The sequence below is a fragment of the Mustela nivalis genome (assembly GCF_964662115.1).
Source record: "Mustela nivalis genome assembly, chromosome: 14".
Classification (NCBI taxonomy): domain Eukaryota; kingdom Metazoa; phylum Chordata; class Mammalia; order Carnivora; family Mustelidae; genus Mustela; species Mustela nivalis.
In genome coordinates this window covers 82,462,382-82,488,305 of record NC_139033.1, presented here as the reverse complement: position 1 = coordinate 82,488,305, position 25,924 = coordinate 82,462,382, and the positions used below count along the sequence as shown (strand labels likewise).

Sequence of the window (25,924 nt, the reverse complement as noted above, 5' to 3'; positions counted from 1 at the left end):
TAACAGTAGTGTGGGAGAATTGAGGTGAGTAAAAGTAAAGTGCCTCCTACAGCATTGTTCTACAGCATTGCATCAGTAATTCTCAGAATAAGCAGACTGACAAATACCATACAGAAGCACAAATTTGAGAAAAAAAACTTTCAATTTTACTGTTTTGTATTTCTAGCACTTGAGGAAACAAGCAATGTTTTATTGCCTGTCAGTGTTATTGCACTGCTTCAGTTCAGTGGTCCAGGTATTGATACTTATTAAAATGGAAAGCTCTTATAGAAAAGATTAAATAGAGTACTGATCATAAAGAGAGTGGTAACATTCAAGATTAAAATGCATCACAGTGGGGCCCCTGGGTGACTCAGTTAGTTGAGCATCCAGCTCTTGGTTTCGGTTCAGGTCGTGATCCTCAGGGTCATGGAATTAAGCCCCGCACCAGGTTCCACGCTCACTGGGGAGTCTACTTCAAGATTCTCTTCCTCTGCCTCTCCCCTCAACTCACTCACTCTAAAATACATAAAACCATCACAAAATTGAAGGCATAATTATTATTGCTTCTGCCTGAATTCTGTTAAGTCAGACCTTGAAGTCAGTTTGGAAAGAACTGGGCCGGCCCTGTGTGACAGCTATGGAACATTTTTTTTTTTTTTAAGTTTATTTTTTTAGTAATCTCTATACCCAATGTGGGACTCCAACTCATGACCCTGAGATAGTCCATCACATGCTCTGCCGAGCCAGCCAGATGCCCTTAGAACTCTTTTTTTGAAGAATATGTTACAGGTTTTGTTGTAAGATTACCCAAATATTGGGATGCCTGGGTGGCTCAGTTGGTTAGGCTGCTGCCTTCGGCTCAGGTCATGATCCCAGGGTCCTGGGATCAAGTCCCACATCGGGCTCTCTGCTCAGTGGGGAGCCTGCTTCTCTCTCTGCCTCTGCCTGCCACTTTCCCTGCTTGTGCTCTCTCTCTGACAAATAAAACAAAGTCTTTGCGGGGGTGCGGGGGGGTGCGGGGAGATTACCCTAATATTTTGGTTAAGTGCTTTGAAGAAAAAAAAAGTAAGAGCCACTCTGGAAAGAAGTATGGAGATTCCTCAAAAAGTTAAAAATAGAATTACCACGTGATCCAGTAATTCCACTACTATTTACCTAAAGAATATGAAAACACTAATTTGAGGACATATGTACTCCTATGTTTATAGCAGTATTTTTTATAATAGCCAACCTACAGAAGCAACCCAGTTGTCCCTCAGTAGTAGGTAAGTGGATGACAATGTGTGTATATACAATGGAATATTAGTCGAGTAGCCTTTAAAAAAGAGTAAAATCTTGTCATTTGCAGTGACATGGATGGATCTAGAGGATATTATGCTAAGTGAAATAAGAAGACTTGGGGCGCCTGGGTGGCTCAGTGGGTTAAATAAAGCCTCTGCCTGCAGCTCAGGTCATGATCCCAGAATCCTGGGATTGAGCCCCACATCGGGCTCTCTGCTCAGCAGGGAGCCTGCCTCCCTCTCTTTCTGCCTGCCTCTCTGCTTGCTTGTGATCTCTCTCTGTCAAATAAATAAAATATTTTTTAAAAATAGGAGAATACAAATTCTGTATGATTCAATTCATATGTGGAATTTAAGGTACAAAAGAAGTGAACAAAGAAAAAAGGCAAAAAAATAAACTCTTTCTTCTTACTCCCTCCCTACCCCAACCCTGCCACTCTTAAATATAGAAAACAAATGTTATCAGAGAGGAGGTGGCTGGGGGGGGACGGATGAAATAGGTGAAAGGGCACTTATGATGATCAATCACTAAGTACCACGTAGAATTGTTGAAGCATAATCAGGTGTTGTACACCTGAAACTAACAAACTGTTCATTACTTATACTGGAATTTTTTTAAAAAAAATTTTTTTCAAAAAGGAAGGCCTAGGATGGGGCACAGAAACTAGCTTTTTAAACATTTTTAAAATATTTATTTATTTGAGGGAAAGATAGAGTGGGGGTGGGGGGAGAGAGACTCTCAGGTGGACTCCCCACTGAGCACACCAGTGGCTGCAGGGCTCAATCTCACAACTCCGAGATCGTGGCCTGAGCCAAAATGAAGAGTCAGATGCTTTACCAATTGATCAACCCAGGTGCCCTGAAACTAGCACTTTTAACAAGAATGTCAGGTGATCCTGATGCAAGGGTCTGGAGACCACAGTTTGAGTAGCACTTTAGTTAAGTGATGGGACTCATCCACTGGTGGCAGCCTGTCAGTGCAGCATGTACCCAGATAGAGTGAGATGGAAGGACAGCTTCCTGAGAAGAGGACATAAACCTAAGGTACTTTGGAAAAAGAAGGCCTAGGGATATTAGTCCTTTGGGTAAATGAATTATTCTTTCTATATCTAAGGGAATCTTACCTGGGCAATGTACATAAAAACATTGCTGTCCTCTACTTTTTAAAGATATTGTGAAGACAAAATGTAATTAGGTATATGAAAAGAACTTTGAAGGGCAAGGTGTATTTTTTTTTTTAATGTGTTACAGTAGGTTTCAAAACCATGCACTATCTTACCAGTACTATCTTAAAATGTGATTTTTTTTTTCCCTTATAGCTTTTGTGTTTTATGGTTGAAACCCACCTTAATACACATAGAACCACCATTTTTCTTCAAGAATAATGTGCTTATCATTTATATGACGTCAGTCCTGGTACTATATGAGCCTACATTAACTTGTTACTTAAAACAGTTAGGGACGCCTGGGTGGCTCAGTGGGTTAAAGCCTCTGCCTTTGGCTCAGGTCATGATCCTAGGGTCCTGGGATCCAGCCCTACATTGGGCTCTCTGCTCAGCAGGGAGCCTGCTTCCCTTTCTGCCTCCTTGTGATCTCTGTCAAATAAATAAGAAAAATCTTAAAAAAAAAAAAAAAGCAGTTAAAAAAGAAGAAAGAGTCATGTCATTTTGCAAATAAGACAGTAGATTCAAGCAATGAAGGCGTCCTCTTGGGTCCATTTTTGTTGGGGCTGAAAATGTAGTTGATGGTCATTTGAATGTTGCTGCTGAGTCAGAGGAATCTGATACAATAGGAAGTTGTTTTGGAGACAAATGATTACTCTCACCAAAATGCAGTTGCTGTTAAAAACTGGGAAAATGTTTTGTGTATGGGTGTATGGCATAAACCATGTTCGGGGGCTCATGACAGTGGGCATCTACATGTTTATCGGGGCTGGGCTCTGTGTTAAGTTTGAGATTGAGTATGTTTTGCATTGTGCCAGCTACATCCTTCCTAGCTTGTGGCTTTTTTGTGGATAATATACATGCTGCCTTCACCTGTATGAAACAAGTATTTACCCAGAGTGCTAAACATTTAATACTTTACCGATTTTTATTCTTTCTGCCAAGATGTTCCTAAACTATTTTAAATGCCATCTTTCCCCTCCCCCTCCTTTTTGTTTTTGTTTTTTTTTTTTTTGTTTTTTTTTAGCTCTGCTTATGATAATGTCAACAAAGTCCGAGTAGCTATCAAGAAAATCAGTCCTTTTGAACACCAGACCTACTGCCAGAGAACCCTGAGGGAGATAAAAATCTTACTGCGCTTCAGACATGAGAACATCATTGGAATCAATGACATTATTCGAGCACCAACCATTGAGCAAATGAAAGATGTGTATCCTTTTCAGACAGCTGCCTCCACTGATTGATCACCTTATTGAGGAAATGTAACTTGAAATACCTGGATTTATCAGAGTAAAGGAAAAGGATATAAAGCACATTAAAGGGAAAATTGTAATCTGCTTGCTATTAGACTTGTATAATTTTTTTCTTTGATTCATTTTTATGAGTTGTCAGTAACTCTTTTTAGTGTCTTTTAGAACCTGTATTTTTACTGTCCATTATTTACTGTCCATTCCAGTAAAGATTTTGGTTAAGTATAGTTATGGAAAATCTTAACACCATTTCCAGTCATGTTTTTTCCATTCTAGATATTGTTTGTTGTGGTAAAAAGAGCGGGAATGAATAGTAGAGTAAGAAGGAGGTTGTGCTGGATATCACCTGGTCAAATCCAGACTGTCCTGATCTTAGACAATGTCATTCACCTTTAGGTCTGTTTTCTCATTATTAAGGTACTAGCCTAGCCTTCATGGTCTTTAAATTTGACTCAGCTCTGAAATTACGTTATTAACTATCAGCAGCATTTAGAAATCTGGTCCAGAGAATGCTCCGTGGTTAAAGACTGCATTTGAAAGATAGAAGCATTAAGTATCTGAAGAGAGTCTGCCAGAGAAAAGTTACTATTCAGGCTAGTACAGCATTCCTACCAGTTTTCCCAGTTTGCTTTTTGCCCAGCTGGGGACAGGCAGCTCACTGTCTCTAGGCAGCCCTCCCCCCCCCCTTTTTTTGAGATTTTATTTATTTATTTGGCAGAGACATAGCAAGAGAGGGAACACAGCAGAGGGGGTGGGAGACGGAGAAGCAGGCCTCCTATAGAGTAGGGAGCCGGATGCGGGGCTTGATCCCAGGACCCTGTGATCACGACCTGAGCCGAAGGCAGACGCTTAATGACTGAGCCACCCAGGTGCCCCAGCCCTTTCCATTTTTTAAACAGCTCTGTTATCAAGTTGTAGTGTTAAGTGAAATGCCTCCTGCTACCACCTGTTGTCCTCCTTTACCTTTTACTAGGAAAATCAAGTCTGTTTCAAGATGACAAGTTTTCAAATTCTGTTTCCTCTGAATCCCATACTGTGTCTCATCTAACATAAATCTGTAGGGGACATACAATAATATTTACACAGAAATGAATAAGAGATACGCAGAAATACTGCTAATGAAATAATAATCGGGTGAAGTTAAAGCTAAAGAGTTCTAGAATGTAATTTCTGTAAGAAAGAAATCATCCACAGATAAAATTCTAGGTGGCTTAGATATGTGGGTAGGCAAGAAAGCAAGAGGAGTAAAGGCAGCGTGAGCCCCTTAGCATGACTTCCCAATGCTCTCATTTATTTAAGATCTTAACCTTAATTAAGAGTCAAGCCACTTAATTAAGTGGCTCAGTGGGATAAGCCGCTGCCTTCGGCTCAGGTCATGATCTCAGGTCCTAGGATCGAGTTCCGCGTCAGGCTCTCTGCTCAGCAGGGGGCCTGCTTCCCTTCCTCTCTCTCTGCCTGCCTCTCTGCCTACTTGTGACCTCTCTCTACCAAATAAATAAATAAAATCTAAAAAAAAAAAAAATGTCAAGCACATAGAAGGCTGCATTTAGTAGCAGTGTGTTCTAGGTCTGTGTTTCCGAAGGTTTTATTCTTCAGGAGAAGGAGGGGGGACAAGAAGGGAGGTAAAAGAACAGTGACATTAGAAGTTGTTGCTGGGCCAAAGAGAAGAGGGGAGTGTATGATGCCTGCTGGCCACCCTTGGAGAGGGTTTGTTGACAATGGACTAGGATGAAAGATTATCCAGTATTTGCATAACAGCCTGTCTCATCTCAGTCTAGGCCTGTTATTGATCATATCAGGCAGATATTAATGACTATTTTTTCCACAGGACTTAAGAAGGTTAACTATTTCAGATTCCTTCCATAGAGGTAAATCAGATTTTCATCAGTTTCTCATTTTCCTTGCAGGCCTCATGATATAATAATGGATTGTTTGGGGAGAAGGTTCGTTTTGATTTCAGTGTGCTTTGCTAAGTGTAACCAGATAATTTGCTCTGTTACCTTAACCTGTCTAAACAGATATATAGTACAGGACCTCATGGAAACAGATCTCTACAAGCTCTTGAAGACGCAACACCTCAGCAACGACCATATCTGCTATTTTCTTTACCAGATCCTCAGAGGGTTAAAATATATCCATTCAGCTAATGTACTGCATCGTGACCTCAAACCTTCCAACCTGCTGCTCAACACCACCTGCGATCTCAAGGTCAGCCGGTTGTTTACTCTTAGGGTGATACATGTTGGGGGGAAAAAACAGTCCTCCTTCACTGGGCTTAAACCATTTTTATGCACCCCCCCCCCACACACACACGCAAGTAAAAAGCGCTAGGTCTCTTCTCCATCCAGTTCTACCATCCAGAGATAACCACTATAACATATTGGTATATTTTCTTCCAGAGTTCTTGCTGTTTTCTTACATACATGTGTACATTTATGCTTACATATATGAAAGCAGGATCATGTGCATTATGTATAAGTTAAAAAATCATTTCATTGGTAACCTTTTTCTTCAATAAGTTTTATACAAAGAATATTCAGAAAACAACTGAAAACTTAGCCTTTATGACTTTAGTAGTTAGGATGTTCCCAATTAATGTGAAAACCCTAGATCCTTAGAGTCCTCAGAGTTCTCATAAAAATGGGCAGCATTTGGGACACCTGAGTGATCTCAGGGTCCTGGGATCAATTCCCACATCAGGCTCCTTGCTCACTGGGGAGCCTGCTTCTCCCTCGGCCTGCTGCTCCCCCTGCTTGTGCTCTCTCTCTGACAAATAAATAAAATATTTTTTTAAAATGGGCAGCATTTGCAAACATATATTTGTTTTAACAGTAGCAGAGCTAAACAAGGAGGGAAATCTAAGACTGTATTAGATATGAAAGAATGTGGATTCAGTCTGATAAAAATGCATGTGAATCCAAGAAGACCTAGATAAATGGAAAGATAGCAGTGTCTGGATTGCAAGACTTAACACTATTTAGGAGGCAGAGCTCCCCCAAATTGATCTACACAGTGTGATCCCTGACAAAGCTCTAGGTGGCTTTTTTGCAGATATGGACAGCTTGGTCCTGAAATGCATATAGAAATTCAAGAGAACCAAAATAGCCAAAATCGTATGAAAGAACAAAATTGAAGGACTTATCACACTTCTTGATTTCAAAACTTAACAAAACTATAGTAATCAATTAATCAGTGAGTAAATAAACCTGTATGTTATGATAACTGATTTTTGGTGAGAGTACCAAAGTCATTCTTTTCAACAAATGATTGAAGTGCTGGGACAACTGAATATATGCTCATATCATGTATAAAAATTAACACAAAACAAATGAAAGACCTAAAATTTTTTTTTTTTTTAAAGATTTTAATTTGAGGGGAGCCTGGGTGGTTCAGTCAGTTAAGCGTCTACCTTTGGCTTAAGTCATGACCCCGGGTCCTGGGATTGAGCCTGGCATCCTCAGGCTCCCTTCTCAGTGGGGAGCCTACTTCTCCCTCTCCCTCTGCCACTCCTCTTGCTTGTGCTGTCTTGTGCTTGTGCTCTCTCGTGCTTGCGTGCTCTCTCTGTCAAATATATAAATAAAAACATAAATTTTTTTAATTTGAGAGAGCAAGCATGCACTTGATGTGTGTGCACGAGCCAGGGGAGGGGCAGGGGGGAAGGAGAGATGAGTAGACTCTCTGCTGAGTGTGGAGCCAGTTGCCAGCCAATCCCAGGACCCTGAGCCGAACTGACTGAGCCACCCAGGTGCCCCTAAAGACCTAAATTTAGAAGCTAAATGGAAATGGAAAACATTGGAGTGAGTCTCTGCAATCTGGCATTAGGCAGTCCTATTATACATTACACCAGAAGGACAAGCAACAAAAGGGAAAAAGGCTGGGATTGTTTTTTTTTTTTTTAAAGATTTTATTTATTTGACAGATCACAGGTAGGCAGAGAGGCAGGCAGAGCTAGAGGGGGAAGCAGGGTTCCCGCTGAGTAGAGAGCCTGATGCAGGGCTCCATCCCAGGACCCTGGGATCATGGTGAAGCCAACAGCAGAGGCTTAACCCACTGAGCCACGCAGGGCACCCCAAAAATTGGATTTCATGTAGATGAGGAACCTGTGTTACAGAGTAAACCATCAAGTGAAAAGACAACCCACAAAATGAGAGAAAATATTTATAAATCATGTGTCTGATAAGAGATTTATATCTTGAATATATGAAAAACTCTTATAACTCAACAATTAAAAATAAATAGCCCAGTTTAATATTTGGCAAAGAATCTGAATGGACATTTTTCTAAAGAAGTTAGGCAGATGGCCAGTAAGTACATGAAAAGATGTTTGTTATCATAAGTCATAGGGAAATGCAAGTCAAAACCACAGTGAGATACCAGTTTATACATACTAGGTTGACTGTAATAAAAAAGTCAGGTGATAAGTGTTGGTAAGGATTTCACTCAATGAAAATATGTCCACACAAAAACTAGTGTACAAATAATCTAAAGTAGCATAATAGTCCAAAAGTGGAAATAGTTTGAATATCCATTTGATGGTAAATAATTAAAATGTGGTAGATCCATACAGTGGAATAAAAAGAAATGGAATACTGGTATATGCTATAATGTGGATGAACCTTAGAAAATTATTATGTAAGTAAAGGAAGCCAGTCTTGGTTCTATTTACATGAAATATCTAGGATAGATAAATCTGTAGCACAGGAAGTGGATAAAATAAAATAAAATCCTAGGCAGGTGGGATTGGGGAGGATTGGGGAGACTGCTGATGGATACAAGATTTCTTCCTATGGTTACAAAAATTTTCTAAAATTAGAAGGGGGTAACAGTTGCGTGCCCTGTGAGTATAATACCAAAACCATTGAATTATATACCTTAAGTGGATGAATTATGTGGTATGCAAATTATATCTCAGAGCTATTTTAAAAGTGCATTTAGATGTATAAAGTGATCATTTCTTGGACTTCAGTTTAACAAACATTCCTGTGAGAAGCCCTTAAGGAGTACCTGGCAAGGGAGAGGGAGGAGTGTCTGTCTCTGCAATCTGAAAACTCATAGGTCAGAAGTCTGATAAACAATAGATTGTAATAATATCTTCTGTAACTGAGATACTGAAAAGAATAGTGTACAAATGCAAAGGAGAGAGTGGGTTAGTTCTGGCTGGGGCTTTGAGAGGCATCAGGAAACAGGTGGTGTCCATGCTTGTCCTCTAGAGATGGGCAGGCTTTCAGTAAGGGAGTGGCTGTGTTGAGCAAAGAGTATCATAGTAGGCAAAAGGAACAACAGAAAGGAAATAAGAAGTTAAGGGATAAACACTGAGGCCTGCTTTGTGTGGCTGCAGCTTTGGATGAGAATTAGGAAGTCATTGATGCTAAGCTGGAGCTGTTGGTTGAAGGTAGATCTTGGAGAACCTTCTGGAACTATCTGAAAAAAAAGGCGGTGGGTTCTGCTCCAGGTGGTCGATTAGCTTATTCACTATCATTGAGTGTTTGAAACAGGGTGACCAACATTCTGTGAGATGTAGTAGAGGGTAGCTTCCTACATTAGATATAGTTGGGTTGGACTCTGTCACCTCTTGGGATCTGACAGAATTAGATTCTTGTCTTACGTGGGGTGTAACCAGATCCTTTCCCATCGATCTGTAGCTAAAAGCCAGGTGGGCACAAAAGGAATGAAGCTGCTCATAGGAATAGCCACTTAGTGATTTTCTTGAAAAATTACAGTATTTTTGTCTCCTAGTTCTTCCTTTTTTTTTTTTTCTATTTCTTACTACAACTCTGTTATGACAGATTGCTTCCGTTTGTTTTTGAAGAGATGTTCTCGATCAGTATTTTCAGTATATAGTATTTTTGGGAAAAGTTGACTCCTAACTTTGTTTGAAAATGCTCATCCTTAAGAAGAAAACAAACAGAACCAGACTACTTTTTTGTCTGTTCACTGTTTGTGGGCTTCTCTTTACCTAGGGCCATTTTATTCATACTTATCAAAATTTATACCCACAGTGATCTGTGTTGTTGGCCATCCACACAATCTGTGTATTGTTTTCAAAAGCCAGTATAACACAGAAGTTCAGAAACACAGTGGGATTATATAGATATTTACAATGGTGCAATTCACCCACATTTTGAAATGTACGTATGGGGTGTGCTTAATTCACATGGGCATAAATATTCAGGAGGTATGACTTGTCATCTCTGATTTGTCATGGTGAGCATGTCCCAAAGGTAGGTCAAGGGACAGTGACAGTTTAGGTGTGTATATAAGAGTTGAGAGCACCAATGGGGATAAGGGTCTTGTTTGCTTGAGCTCTGAAATCACTGTATCTATCACATCCTCAGTACCCTGGGGTGACCATGATACCTATACTACAGGTCCCTGTGCCTAGAAAGTTTATAACCGGTGATCTTGCCTCTTGTCATTTAGGGTTTTTCGAATTTTCAAGTAGACAGTCATGTCATTTTCTTCCTTTTTTCCATTGGTTTCTGTTAACTAAAGTATTTCTTACTCTTGAGCCCTCAGGATATCAGCTGTTATTAATGTCTTCAGACTTAACTTTTCATGGTCAACAATAGTAAGATTTCTTTCTCACTTCCATAAACATGCTTTGCACTTGTTATTTGAAGCCCTGAGACAAATAGATGTTGTCCTCTTAGAAACTTCTGGGAGCCTCTCTTATAGACTCCCATTTTATTTCTCAGGGCCACAGAAACACAAGGGTTGTAGATCTATTTGGAGATTATGCTGGCGTATTTCTAGTGGTACTACCAGGGGAATTAGGTCTCTAGCAGTCTGTGTCCTTAATGTTCGCTAGACAGAGCCCACAGAAATCCCAGTTGGAGTCCCAGGTTGCTAGTATCATAGCCTTTTTAGTTCTGGTTATGCCTAGGAAGGAGGATTCTGGAACACAGGACATGAAAGCTATCTTTGGGGTTTCCTTTGTTTAATGAAAATCTGAGTTTGCAGAGCCTATAAAGTAGCCAGGTAGAAGTGCTAGAGCTCATTTTGTGTTTCTTGTACCATATGCAATTTGTCCATACCTTCCTTTGTATGGAATTATGATGAATTTTTTTTTTTAATTTTGTAACCTTTGTAGTTTTTAGTCAATACCATATAAATTTGGCTAGGCTTCAGTGTTACAGTGGGGTTTTTTGGTCTGTTTTTTAAATCATATGAGCTTTTCATTGATGACTATGAATAGAGTTGTGAAATCTAGAGGTTTAAACCCCACATCTCCCTCTGTATTTTAAATTGTAACCAATAACTTTTTTGAGAACCTACTGGTCTATGTCCTGTGCTAGGCTGGGGGGATATAAATAGTAAAACAAGGTCACCCTTATACCAACTTACTATTCTGAACATCGGTCACTAAATGAAAGGGATGAAACATTTTCCTGTCTTTCTAGTATGGTTTGTGCATCAGGGTAAACAGCTCCAATTGATGAAGAATTGGCTCTTTTAAAAGAATGCCAGCTAGTTAATGCAGAACAAATAGTAAACTAGAAAAATCATCATTTTGCAGCTTCCAATGAAATAATTGGTTTATACAGTATCATCCATGGATCCTCTGCTCACTTTGCTCAGACTCTCAGACCTTAGGTGGGCTGCTGCTGCCTCCCCATATGAATTCCCTCTTCATCTCACACATCGACCATGCCCTGATCTGGAGCTCCCTCTTATTTCTGCTTGGGTTCCTCATACCCCCATGGGCCACTGTGGTTCTCCCACAGAGATCCTTATGTCACATGGCCAACCCCTTAAGGGTGGACTGGATTTTCTGCAGGGAGAGGATGAGGAAGAACAACTGCACATTTAATTTTAATCCTAAGAAGATAGTTGTATTGCAGCATTCAGTATGATAGGTTATGTTGTCCTTCCTAGTAAAGGAATACTAGGAATTCCAGCTTTTAATTTTTCCTTCTTCTTCAATATTGCCACTTTGAAGAGTGTAATTTTTTTTTAAAGTTATTTATTTTTTTGACAGTGAAATCACAAGTAGGCAGAAGTAGGCAGAGAGGCAGGCAGATAGAGAGGGAGAAGCAGGCTCCCTGCTGAGCAGAGAGCCCAATGTGGGGCTCGATCCCAGGACCCCAGGATCATGCCCCGAGCTGAAGGCAGCGGCCTAACCCGCTGAGCCACCCAGGTGCCCCGGAATGGTGTAATTTTACTAACATTAATTGTTTAACATAAGATATTAACCCTGGTAATTCTGTACCTTGATTTTTTTTTTAAGATTTTATTTATTTATTTGACAGACAGAAATCACAAGTAGGCAGAGAGGCAGGCAGAGAGAGAGGAGGAAGCAGGCCTGCCGCTGAGCGGAGAACCTGACATGGGGCTTGATCCCAGGACCCTGAGATCATGACCTGAGCTGAAGGCAGAGGCTTTAACCCACTGAGCCACCCAGGCACCCCTTGATTTTTATTTTTTAAAAGATTATCAGTAATTCAGATATTGTGAAAAATGGTCACCACTAGAGTCTGTGCCAGTTAATCCACTCCAGTTGTGCTTCATAAACATGTGAAGTAAGTCATTTATTGACTAAACAACAAGTGTCCATTATGTATATAATATTTAGGAATAACCAGTCAGTCAAGTGTTGCCTTTTTCTAGGGACTTGATAATCTTTTAGCTGGGGAGATGAGCATATGCTCAGCTGTCATGGATTGTGGGAGATACTTTAATATGTGTCTAACAGAGTATTAGAGGAGTTTGGAAAAGTGAGCAGTGAGTTCTTGGGTGGGGTGTTGTTGATTTCTGGGGAACTTCTCAGAAGGGGTAACATTCAAGCTGGATTTAGGGTAAGGGAATGGAATGGATAGGGCACTCAGTGGAAAGGTCATTGCACAGTTAGGTCATAAACGCAGATGTAGTATTGAGTCAGTAGGAGCAGATGTGGGCAGAGAAGGCGGTAGGAGAGAGGAGATGAGGAAGATAGTTTGGTGGCAGCATGTGAATAGTCTTGAAGGTTATGCTTAAATAATTAGGGTTTTGGGGCGCTTGGGTGCCTCCTTCGGTTAAGCATGTGCCTCCAGCTCAGGTCATGATCTCAGGTTCCTGGGATCAAGCCCCTGCTCAGCGGGGAACCTGCTTCTCCCTCTCCCTCTACCCTTCTCCTCCTCATGTGCTCTCTCTCTCTCTCTCTCAAATAAATAAAATCTTTTTTTTTTTTTTAAATTGCATTTTGTTCAGTAGGTGAAGGGGATTGGTTAAAGATTTTGAGCCAGAAAGGTGACTTATATTTTAGAAGCAGCATTTAGACAGGAAGCTAAAGGATGAATTAGCTTGCAGGCAGGTAACCAAGCTAGTTTTCCTAATTCCAGCAAACTAAACTGAATCTCAGCTAAGGTCGTGACAGTTGAGATGTGGAAGCAGTCAATTCAAGAGCCGTTTTAGGAGGCTTCAGATCTAGTTGCCACCTATGCCCCTCATACTTGCCCAGGTAGATTCTTTAGGGCATGCTCTGGCTTTCCCCGGGTCTTTCCATAGTTAGCATCTTTTCAGTGGTTCAGTATCACTTCAGAGGGGCCTCCTCAGAATGCCTGTCCCACCAAAAGTAGTGTGTCCACTACCGCTGTATTAGCTGTTTCTTCCTCTGTAACAAATCACCTGAAAAGTAGTGGTCTGAAACAATAGTAATCATGTATTAGCTCATCGTTTCTGTGGATCAGGAATTAGTCAAAGGGTAGCAGTGATGATTGGTTTCTGCTCCCACATCTGGATATCAGCTAGAAGATGTGAAGTTAGGGGCTGGAATCCTCTGATGTACCTGGCAATTGATACTGGCTGTCACCTGGAACAGCCACATACAGCCCAGGTGTCCTGGGTTCCCTCCTGAGGGTTCCAGGTACCCCAGTAGAGAGAGAGAGCCCAGTGGAAGTCGTGTTGCATTTTATGATAGCCTCCGAAGTCACATAGTATCACTTCTGCCATGTTCTCTTGGTTCAGGCTGTTAAAAAGTTTTGCACAGATTCAAGAGGAGGGAAGATAGATCCTGTCCTCTTGATAAAAGTTCAGAGACCTTATAAGAAGAGCATGGGGGATGGGGTTATAATGATGTGTCCCTTTTTAGAAAATATATATGCCATGACTGTGTATAAAGTTATTCCACTTGTCCCCTGTCTTTGTAGATTACTAGGAATGTAATCAACCCCTCTAAAACATAGCTTCCATTTCTTCGTCCACAGTCCAGGAGGACCATGGAAACATCAGCTTCAGTACATGGCCTCCCTCATCTGTGAATTTTTTATATTCTGGCTTTTTAAATCTATCTGGGACTTACTTTTTTTTTTTTCAGCTAGCCAGTGAGGAGCTGTGTATCAAGTCTAGACCCATCCAGTCTCTGTCCTATCAGGCATGGGGGCAATGAAGGATCTGTGACCATGGTTTGGGGTTTGTGCTGGTTTTGCACGGCTGACAAGATGCAGTATTTCTTCTTCGTACAATTCAAGATGTGGTTTTAGGTGTCCATTTATACAACAGAGGGCAGACTGAATGGTGAGCTTTGGTTGAATTCGAATCAGATGAAGTGTTAGCTCTCAAAAGAAAAACTGGGTCACAGATACATTGAAGAATTCAAGCTACAGAATTAAAAAAGATTGGTGGTAGGGCAATGTGCCAGGTGATGGCTCGGAATGGCTTAGAGGACTCACCTCCAGATTGTAGGAAGAAATCATCAATTGTTGCTTCTCTGAGTTGGAAATCATGCCAAAGAGGACCATGTTGCTAGTGAGCTTCCTGGGCATGACTACTAGGAAGCCTTCCTGCAGTTGGTGTCACTGGAATTAGTAGCAAAGGCTTGAAAGAAACAAACAGGGTGCCAGGGACATTGAAAGCCTCAAGATCAGCCAAGCCAAAGTTAGTATTTACTGTGAGCCCACATAAAAGCTTATGGCCATACATCAACCAGGTTCTCTTACAGGCCCATTACTATTAGGAGTGTAATGGCATTGATTGGCAAGCCAGCTTTGAAAGGTGAGGGTGGTGCTTATGATGGATGTTAATGTAGACTGAAGTTACGAGAGTATAGTAGCCAGAGTTAGTGTCAGAGCTACAGATCAGGACCAGGATTTCCTCATCAGGCCACTCAATACACATAGAAAATTGCCTCTGGTAGAGGAACTTGGCAAAGCAGATGTGACATTTGCTTCTTTTAAAGATGCAGTAGATTGATGGTGATTGTTCAGCCACAGATACATAACCCTTCCTCAGTGGTGTAGTCAAAGTCTGCTGCAGGACTTGTGGGATCAGAGGGACTGTATGGCAATCCCGGGGTCCAAGGCTAGAGGAAGACATTTGTGCAGTGAATGGGAGCTTTCCGAAGTTGAGTTGAGACACCCAACTCTGGGATATTTAAGCAAAGATTGATATCCATTTAAGAATATTTCTTAAGCATGTCCTTTCCTCCTTGTCTCCATTTTTATGGCCTGAGCTCAGGCTTATATTCTTTTTTTTTTTTTTTAATTTTATTTATTTAACAGACAGAGATCACAAGTAGGCAGAGAGGCAGGCAGAGAGAGAGGAGGAAGCAGGCTCCCTGCTGAGCAGAGAGCCTGATGCGGGACTCTATCTCAGGATCCTGGGATCATGACCTGAGCCAAAGGCAGAGGCTTTAACCCACTGAGCCACCCAGGCGCCCCTCAGGCTTATATTCTTAACTGAATTAAAGTAGTAATGCTCCAAAACAGTGTGTTTTCCAGGCTGCCTTGCCTTATACTCTGGCCTGTATTTATTAATGTGTCTCCCGCTTTCTCAGGTTAGTTCTCCAGATGCTGAGGAATTAAAACATCCTCCAGTTGTGTGAGCTGAAGTGTAGTTGACCCTTGAAAAACACAGCGATACGGGACACCCACACCCCATCACCCCCCCATACAATAAAAAATCCTCATTAAAAAAAATTCTGTGTATAAGTTTGACTCCCCCCAAGTTTAATAACCTTCTATTGATCAGGAGCTTTAACCAACAACATCAAGTCAATTAACATATTTTGTATGTCATATGTATTATATACTGTATTCCTGCAATAATACCTAACTTAATTTTTTTGGTATTTATAGGCTACACAGTTCATCTGTGAGTTTTTTTTTTTTTCAGATTGTTGCAGATCTCCAAAAAGTTTTCCAATATATTTTATTGAAAAAAAGTCCATGTGTGAGCAGACTTGGATAGTTTAAACCCATGTTCTTCAAGAGCCAACTGTATATTATAGTTAAATTTCATATGTTTTGGAGTCTGGAGTAGCACCAAAGTATTTGGGATACCTGAGTGGCTCAGTCGTTTGGGTGTCTGCCTTCGGCTGGGGTTATGATCCCCTGTTTCTGGGATTAAGCCCTGCATTGGGCTTCCTGCTCAGTGGAGAGCCTGCTTCTCCCTCTCCCTCTGCTGTTCCTCCCGGTTGTTTGCGCTCTCCTTTCTCTCTCTCTCTCTGTCAAATAAAATCTTTAAAAAAATTCGTCTTCAGCATATGAGACCTTGTAAGGCTTTGGGAGTAGATTTGACTACATGGAAGAGGAGGAAAGTGGGAAGAATTTTTGGAGGTTGGGGTACCTGGGAGGCTCAGTCGTTAAGTGTTTGCCTTTGGCTCACGTCGTGATCCCAAGGTTCTGGATCAAGCGCTGCATCAGGCTTCCTGCTTGGCGGCAAGAAACCTGCTTCTCCCTCTCCTGCTCCCCCTGCTTGTGTTCCCTCTCTCACTGTGTCTCTCTCTGTCAAATAAATAAAATCTTTAAAAAATAAATAAATATAAGACCCTTTGGAGATACCTACATTTGTGGAACAGGTAAAAGAATGGCAGGAAGTAAAGTCTGAGAAGCAAGGCAAGTGTAGGTCAAGGAGCCGATCTAGCAGTGTTATCCTCAGGGACCAGCAGGAGTAGGCCCGAGAAAGGACCCTGGGCAGTTTCTGGTAACTTTATTTTTACCCAGAACAGTTTTTGTCAAGTGACCTAAGCAAGATTTCTTTGGGATAAGCAGATAATGAAAGATGAGTATGCCTCTTAACAGAGTCCTCCAGCCTGTTCTTCATCTCCAACATGTTGAATGGTCATCACTACCTTCCAGGTTGTGAGGATTGTATAAGAATGAGTATATAGGGGCACCTGGGTGGCTCAGTCGTTAAGCGTCTGCCTTCAGCTCAGGTCATGATCCCAGGGTCCTGGGATCGAGCCCCGCATAGGGCTCCCAGGCTCAGCGGGGAGCCTGCTTCTCCCTCTCCCACTCCCTTACTTGTGTTCCCTCTCTTGCTATGTCTCTCTCTGTCAAATGAATAAATAAGATCTTTAAAAAAAGAAAAAGAGGGGCGCCTGGGTGGCTCAGTGGGTTAAGCCTCTGCCTTCGGCTCAGGTCATGATCTCAGGGTCCTGGAAACGAGCCCTGCATCGGGCTCTCTGATCAGTAGGGAGCCTGCTTCCCCTGCCCTGCCTCTGCTTACTTGTGGTCTCTGTCAAATAAATAAATAAAATCTTTAAAAAAAAAAAATGAACATATAGAATTAACAGGGAAGCTTCTGCCACATAGTAATGGTAGCATCTGCTTATCATCATCATTATTGCTATTATCTTTTTTATTTTTATGATGTTTTGATACTAATTTCATTAGCGTCTCTAAGGTGTCCCATTTTTTTTCTCTCTTAGATCTGTGACTTTGGCTTGGCTCGTGTTGCAGATCCAGACCATGATCACACAGGGTTCCTGACGGAGTATGTAGCCACACGTTGGTACAGGGCTCCAGAAATCATGTTGAATTCCAAGGTAAGGATCAGAGGTTTTCATAAAAAGAAAACCAAGAAGCAAAAGAACTTTGGATATATGTTGCAGTAAGCCTCCCTCCCAGTAAGCCTCTCTACCTAGCTTGAGGCTTGACCTGTCTGGCCAGAATCAAGCTGCTGCCTTAATCTCCAGTTCAGCATTAACCTTCTGGGCCCTGGGTTTTGGCCTCTGTCTCTCTGCTGGAGTAGTGCTGATGATGTGTTGTAGAGTTGGGGGGCATGCCCATCTCTTCACTGTTAACAATAAATGGTCTGTGTCCTAGCCCTTGGTCAACTTTTCTAAAGTCCTACCTATGGCAGCTCTTAACACCTGCTGCTGCTGCTGCTGCCACAGATGAGTGCAGGCTGGGTTTGTTACAGGTTATGATAGTGCGTATTTTTTTGAAGGTGGACCAGGGCTGTTCTACAAAAGTCAGGTTTATCTGGTAATGAAGAAGGTCTCTTCAGCAAAATTACAACCATAGTTGGAAGAAAATGTAGGTATGGAAAGAATAGGAAGTATTATGGATTCTTTCAAAATTGTATGGTAGTCCTGCTTCCAGATAGATGTACCTCTGCATCTCAGAGTGGCTGTGTAGAGTGCATACAGGTGGAAGGCAAACATTTCTAACAATATCTGTGTCTTGGTTGTAAGAAATGATTGAATAAATTTATAAAAGCAAGAAAAAGTGAAGTATGACATCTTTTTTAGGTTTATGAGCCAGGTGGCAATCATTGAGGGCTGCTGTGGAGATTGAGATTCAGTATTTTTAATACATCATTTGCAAATAGCGTATGAATGAGTGTCAGATTTAAGAAAGTAAGTGGACCCAACATACTTCTATATCTAATATCTCAAAATTAGGAGATTTTGAACTTAATTCTATCTCTTGGTTTGCAGACTACCCCCAGTACTAGGTGGGCAAAGAGAAAATGAAGAGGCATACCACTCCAGATGGGTAGTGGCAGTCTTAATATGTAAGGGAACTTATTACAGGGCTCGTCTTGGGCAGCCACAACATGAGTAAATCTCGGCACTCATCTGCCAAACCTTTAAAGTTTATATAGAGCCCTTAACTGGGCTCAGTAACATATACAGCCCAGATAGTCTCAAAAACACGTATTCTTTCAAGGCTACATCCTTGAAAATGGCTGCTGTGGGAACGGTGGGCAGAGCACATATTCCAAGGCTAGAGGAAGGGTGAGGAACTTATTACCAGGGTCCAGCCCAAGGATTAGCTGGGAGTCATGTTATCGTGATGATCTTCAACACCATCTACTGTTAATGTAATGTTAAGATTCCTGAAGAAAAGCAATGAGAGTAGACATGGGGCCTTGTGTCTCAGATCTAGGAACCAGAAGTTGACCCAGGAAGCTTTAAGAGAATTAGTGAGCCCATGGGCTTCACACTCTTCCTCCATCCTTCATATAGTAGAAGGGCTTGAGATGAACAATAAGTTGTTTTGTGAGCAAATGGAATTTGTTTAAAGCAGTTAGTTATTCTTGATACACATTTGTTCAGTTTGGTTATAAAAGTAAAATTCCATTAAAAGAAATTCCATTATAAAGAAAACTGTAGTGTAACAGATGTTTTGAAGAAGAAAATGCCATGTTGATTCTCATAATTCTGTATCACACATAATCCCAAATAGCAGGTTCTTTCTTTGGACTGGCCATGTGACAGGCATTCCAAACCAGAAGCATTTGCGCGCACGCGTGTGTGTGTGTGTGCACGCGCGCGCGCGCACGCCCGTGGTGCCTACTGATTGTAAAACAGAGCAGATGGTATGATTTTTATCCTGGTGCCTTCGTGGCCCTACAGTCTCCATCCCAACTTGAGATGACTCCACTGTCTGCACGCTGTGCGGGGGCCGGAATAACCAAAAAAGGATGGCCTCTGTTCTCCACAGTGCCCAGCACTTCTTACTTGTAGAATTAACTAAAATAAAACTGAGTGTGAATTCTTTTTATTTACAGCACCTCTAGCCTGAGAATGTTCTCTATTTATTTTTTTCTTTTTATTAATTTAGAACAATTTCAAACCCGTAGAAGAATTGAGAGCACAGTGAACACCCATACACCCCTTCCCTCGGTTTATGAACTTTCAATATCTTATTACTCCTTCCCTGGCTGTCTCTGCCTGCCTCTCTGCCACCTTCTCTCTTCCGTCTAGTCAAACCTTCTGATACTTCACCAACATAAACTAAGACTTTACTCCTAGACCCTTTGGGCCATACTAATAATACTCATTAAAGGCAGAGCAGTGTTCTTTCCCCACAGCCATAGTACCCTTAGCACACTGAGACAATAGCATTAATTTAGTGACATCACAGTTATCCCGCCCAAAAGTTCTTTACAGCTGTTTCTGTTTTATTTTCAGTCTATGATCTCACTCTAGAACGGTCCTCCCGCCCTTCCTGTCTTCTTCATGTCCTTGAATACTTTGCAGAGTACAGATTGGTTCCTTATGATTAGGTTTAGGTCACACTTTTCTGGCAGGAACCCCGTGGATTCTTGGAACTCACGTATATGGAGCTCCTATTTCCCAGCAGTCTTACCCTGGTGATTTACCCCATGATGACCCCTTGCCTCTATCATTATATTGGGGGGTGCAAAATGGTGATTTTCCAAATGTGTTATTCCTTCTACATTAATGCACTGCCATTCTTCTATGAAGAGCTTTCTGTTTTTTCTCTTTCTCTTCCTATCTCCCACCTTTTTTTTTTCTTTTAAAGATTTAGTCATTTTAGAGAATGTGCACAAGCAGGAGGACAGGCAGAGGGAGAGGGACGGAGTAAGCCAACTCCCTGCCGAGGGGGGAGACCAAAGCAGGGCTTGTCTCAAGACTCTGAGATCACAACCTGAGCCAAAATCAAGAATCGGAGGCTTAACTGACTGTGCCACCCAGGCACCCCTCCTACCTTTGTTTTTAAAACATTATGAAACTCATGAAATACATCCTGTCCATTATCATCTTTTTATTTCTATACTCATATTGTCCCCATTTTGGCTAGAGTGCTGTCTATAACATTTTATTTTCATAGAATCTTCAGTTTGCAAGAAAAGTATAAGGCAGTGGTTCTTAAACATTTGAACCCCAAGATTCCTTCACTCTCTTAAAAAAAAGTGTCAAACTAGGGGTTCCTGAGTGGCTCAGTTGATTAAGCGTCTGACTCTTGGTTTTGGCTCAGGTTAGGATCCTGAGGGTTGTGGAATCGAGCACTGTATTGGACTCCACACTCAATGTGGCATCTGCTTAGGACTCTCTCTATCTCCTTTTGCCCCTCCTTCCCGCTCGCTCACACGCTCTCTCTCTAAGATAAATCTTTGGGGTTCCAGGTGTCTCAGTCGATAAGTGTCTGCCTTCGACTCAGGTCATGATCCCTGGGTCCTGGGATTGAGCCTGGCATTAGGCTCCCTGCTCAGTGGGAAGCCTGCTTCTCCCTCTCCCACTCCCCCTGCTTGTGTTCCCTCTCTCACTGTGTCTTTCTCTGTCAAATAAATAAATAAAATATTTTAAAAAGATAAAAAAAATTTTTTTAAGATTTTATTTATTTATTTGACAGAGATCACAAGAAGGGAGAGAGGCAGGCAGAGAGAGTGCAGGAAGCAGGCTCACCACTGAGCAGAGAGCCTGATGCAGGGCTCGATCCCAGGACCCTGGGATCATGACCCAAGCTGAAGGCAAAGGCTTTAACCCACTGAGCCACCCAGGCGCCCAAAAAGGTAAAACTTTAAAAAAGAAAAAGGAAAGTATCAAAGACCCGAAGCAAGATTTGTTTATGTGCATTATATCCATCAGTATTTACTATATGGAAATTAATACGAAAAAAAAATTTTTTAAGATTTTATTTATTTATTTGAAGGACAGAGATCACAAGTAGGCAGAGGCAGGCAGAGAGAGAGGAAGGGCAACAGGCTCGCTGCTGAGCAGAGAGCCTGATGTGGGGCTCCATCCCAGGACCCAGGGATCATGACCCGAGCTGAAGGCAGAGGCTTTAACCCACTGAGCCACCTAGGTGCCCCAATACTGAAATTTTTAAGAAGTATTGATATCTAAATAACAATAATAAAGCTACTGTTGTTGACATAAGTATTTTTCATAAAAACATATGTTTATTTTCCATCACAGAAACATTTTAGTTAGAAAAGTGACATTGTTTTCATTTTTCACATTTCATGTTGCCTAATAGACTGTTGCTGAATTCTTTCCTAGTTCTGTACTCAGTCTGGCCAGTACGTTGTTTGGATTTAAGTCTGTGAAGAAGAGTCTTCACATAGAATTGGGAAAGGGAGTATGTTAGTAGTCTTTTTAGCTACTTGTGACTATTCCTTGTTGATACTGTAGTGAAGAAAATGAACAAAATGAAAACTTGGTTGTGGAGTCTGAAACCATGCCACTGAACTTTTTGTATAGTCTTATTAAAACCTATTGGTCTAGGGGTACCTGGGTGGCTCAGTGGGTTGAGCCTCTGCCTTTGGCTCAGGTCGTGATCTTGGGGTCCTAGGATCAGGCCCCGCGTTAGGTTCTTTGCTCAGCTGGGGGCTTGCTTCCCCCGTCTCTCTCTGCCTGCTTGTGATCTCTCTCTGTCTCTGTCAAATAAATAAATAAAATACTTAAAAAAAAAAAAAGGACCTCTTTGGCTACCTTACATTCACTGACGCATGGTTTTGTAATATTTAGCCTTTGGAAAATACTAGTTCACTGACTTAAGCAGATGTTCCAGATATTGTCATATTTCATGGACAGTGTTGTCACATGCTGTATAGCCTCTGGAAAAATCTCTAGTGCACTTGTGAGAGAATAAATGGAAAGGAAAACACCTTAGGTAGTACAAAAGTAGTGTCACCTCTCAGATCCTTAGAGGGAAGCCACTGGGGCTCTGGACCACCTGGGAGAACTGCTGGCTAGAACTTCTGTATATCCTTCACCTGAGATTCAGACTCAGCAGTTCTTTATTCTTTGTCCTGTTTGTTGTTTCATTCTCTCTGTATACGTGTGTAGATTTTTTTTTCCTTTGAATCTTCTGAGTGAATTATAGATGGGCCCCTTTATCCCTAAGCATTTCAGCATATATTTCCTTAGAATAGTGTTTTGTAGAATGCACCTCCGGTTTTCTGTTTTTTGGGTTTTTTAAAGATTTTATTTATTTATTTGACAGAGAGAGAGATCACAAGTAGGCAGAGAGGCAGGCAGAGAGAGAGAGGGAGGCAGGCTTCCCACCAAGCCCAGAGCCCGATGTGGGGCTCGATCCCAGGACCCTGAGATTATGACCCAATCGAAGGCAGAGGCTTAACCCACTGAGCCACCCAGGTGCTCATGCAACTCAGTTTTATGTCATGTATTCTGGGCATGACTACCACAAAAACTATATTTTGTTTTCAGTGTGTTGTATCAGGAGGCATGGTTAATGTCCGTATTGGTGAAGTTCATGTTGATATTTTGGTTCAGTGATATCCTCTGGTTCTCTTACCATATAGCGGTGATAATTATAGTTAAATATGGTAATAATTATTATTAGATTAATAGATTAGATTATTGTTAAATTAGAAATTAGTGGGGAAATACTTCAAGATTATATAAGTTATCTTCTTCATCATACTTTGAACCACTACTTTTACCATCTGTTGATTATTTTGTAGCTCTGTCATTCCCTCTTTGTTTCAGTTCTCTCCACTTATTAATTCATGGTTATCTTATTCATTGGCTTCAGTTCCATACCTACCGTTCTGTATTTGATGTTCAAGTTGTCCTGAGTTTTCTAATGGGAGCCTCTGTGACATGTCCCCACTAATTTTGAGCAATTCCTTACTTTTTGGCACTGGACGCTCCAGGCTTATAGTATGTTCCCTGTCCCAGACTTAGAGCAGCCATTTCTCCAGGGAGCCCTGGTTCCTTTTAGTTATTTTGTGTGTGTGTTTTAAATGTTCCTCTTTATTTGGTTTTGGCTCAAAGCAAAAGCTATTTTGGGTTACAAGAATTTGGGGAATAATCTTGAAATTCAACCTAAGTTTATCATAGTTGCAGATTGGATCATTCTGTGTTTGATTTTCAAAAAAAATTTTTCCCACTGTGTTTCTCTAAACTTTAATATTTGGCTGGATTTTTTTTCCTCTGTTCATTTATCATTATACCTTGCATTTTCCATAAAATTCAACTTACACTCCTTGGAGAGCTATGTTTTTTACACTGTTGTATGATTTAGATAATTATTACAAGTCTTTTCACAGAATTCCTTTAAAAGAAAAATTATACCTAAAAATTGAATAGAAAAAGACGACAAATACAAATTAGTAAAATACGTTGGAGCCAGCACACACCACACACCCCATAGCCCCACTAGAGATCAAGAATTTTCAGCCTAACTTTTTTGAAAATGATTTGCAAAACGGACAAAGAAACTCTGGAAGTATAGCAGTGACTCTGAGTGCCTTGAGTTGGTCTCCAGGTTTTTCAAAATAAATAAATTGGCCACAGATGTCCTAAAGCAAGGGATATTAATGTTTTTTCCTTTTGCCAGCTTTAGCTTATATCATTGCTCTCTTTCAAATCATTTGAGGAAAGGAATGAAGTATACTTTGGAAATTCTCATTTATTAGTAAGTTAATCAACTTTGAAGAGAGAAATAAAATCAAGTAATCTTGGTTGTCCAACAACTTAGAGGAAAGCCAAATTATTATTTGTATCTGCACACTCTCTTCTCTTATTTCTGAATTATAGAGCCAAAGGAGAAGGTAAAATTCCTGTCAGCCATGTACCTGTTCTGTAGGAGGATCTCACTGTGTCCTGTAACATTACATATCATTCTCAGTCTTTTCTCCCTTCCCACTACAGGGCTATACCAAGTCCATTGATATTTGGTCTGTAGGCTGCATTCTGGCAGAGATGCTGTCCAACAGGCCCATCTTCCCTGGGAAGCATTATCTCGACCAGCTGAACCACATTCTGGGTAAGGTTACCAAACATTTTAGGAGCTAGATTTACTCAGTTCACCTGCCACAGTTTACATAAGAGTCATTTCATGAAACTAGAATAGTTCTGACATCCCTTTAACCTATGAGTCTGTAATCTTGCTTGATTCCAAATATTAAGGATCCTTGTGAAAACTTTTAAGAAAGGTAAGCATGGGGAGATGGTAAGAAAACAGTTATCAGGGTCCATTGTGTCCACAGCCAGAAGGTCAGTCGGCCTGAGTCTGTATAATTAACAGCTCATTATTTTATCTGATAGGTATTCTTGGATCCCCATCACAGGAAGACCTGAACTGTATAATAAATTTAAAAGCTAGAAACTACTTGCTTTCTCTTCCACACAAAAATAAGGTGCCATGGAACAGGCTGTTCCCAAATGCTGATTCCAAAGGTAAATATTATTTTATTGATTATTTTTCTTAGACTTAATTTTTTGCTTGCTTGTTTTATTAGTTAAATCATTAGGTCACTGGCCTGAAAAGTTAAGTCTGTGGCAATTGGGTAATACCTTATTTAGTACTTACTCTTTTTTACCTTTTATTTGCAAGCAGGGGCAGTAGGGTACAGGAATTTATGAATGATTGTATAGTTTGCCACCTTTGCTTTTATTTTTATTTTATTCTTTTTTTTTTTAAGACTTTTCTTAAAAAGTGCAGGAGTTGGAGGAGCACAAGGAGAGAGGCAAGCCGACTCCACACTGAGCATGGAGCCTGACGTGGGGCTTGATCTCACAACTCTGAGATCATGACCTGAGCCAAAATCTAGAGTTATACACTTAATCAACGGAGCCACCCAGGCATCCCTTATTTTATTCTTTTTTGTAGTATGCTCTACACCCAACATGGGGTGCAAACTTAAAATCTTGAGGTCAGGGGTCACATGCTCTACCCATTGAGCCAGGCAGGTGCTCCTCTTTGCTCCTTTCCAAAAAAGTTCTTTTTTCTTTTTTAAATTGTAGGTAACATACAATAAAAAATTCATTTCAGGTGCACAGCATAGTGATTCTGTAATTATATACATTATGAAATGCTCACCATGATAAGTGCATTACAATATTATTGACTCTATTCCCTATGCTCTGTTTTTTGTCCCTGTGACTTATTTACTTTTAGGATTGGAAGTTTGTGCCCTTTAATCCTCTTCACCCATTTTTTTTTTTTTTAAGATTTTATTTATTTATTTGACAGACCGAGATCACAAGTAGGCAGAGAGGCAGGCAGAGAGAGGGGAGGAGGAAGCAGGCTCCCCGCTGAGCAGAGAGGCCGATATAGGGCTCAGTCCCAGGACCCCGGGATCACGACCCGAGCCGAAAGCAGAGGCTTTAACCCACTGAGCCACCCGGGAGCCCCCTCTTCACCCATTTTTGCCACTCCTCAACCCCCGTCCTCTTTGCTACTTTTTTTTAAAGAGTTACCAGTATTCATTCAATCATTCATTCATTCTTTCTTTCCTTCCCTCCCTTTCTCCTTCCTTCTTTCCTTTCTTGAGAGAGCACACATGTGTGCAAGCATGTAGGGCATGGAGGGGCAGAGGGAGAGAG

The 25,924-nt window shown here is 41.1% G+C and overlaps 1 protein-coding gene across 1 annotated transcript in view; it reads left to right on the top strand.

The window, feature by feature from the left end:
- The window catches only part of MAPK1 (mitogen-activated protein kinase 1), a 103,733-nt gene that overhangs the window by 53,755 nt on the left and 24,054 nt on the right, over positions 1-25,924 (top strand). The window contains exons 2-6 of the mRNA XM_082697729.1: positions 3,453-3,635; positions 5,694-5,883; positions 17,300-17,416; positions 24,248-24,362; positions 24,644-24,775. Of these exons, the coding sequence (XP_082553855.1) occupies positions 3,453-3,635; positions 5,694-5,883; positions 17,300-17,416; positions 24,248-24,362; positions 24,644-24,775 (737 nt within the window). The remainder of the gene's footprint in view (positions 1-3,452; positions 3,636-5,693; positions 5,884-17,299; positions 17,417-24,247; positions 24,363-24,643; positions 24,776-25,924) is intronic.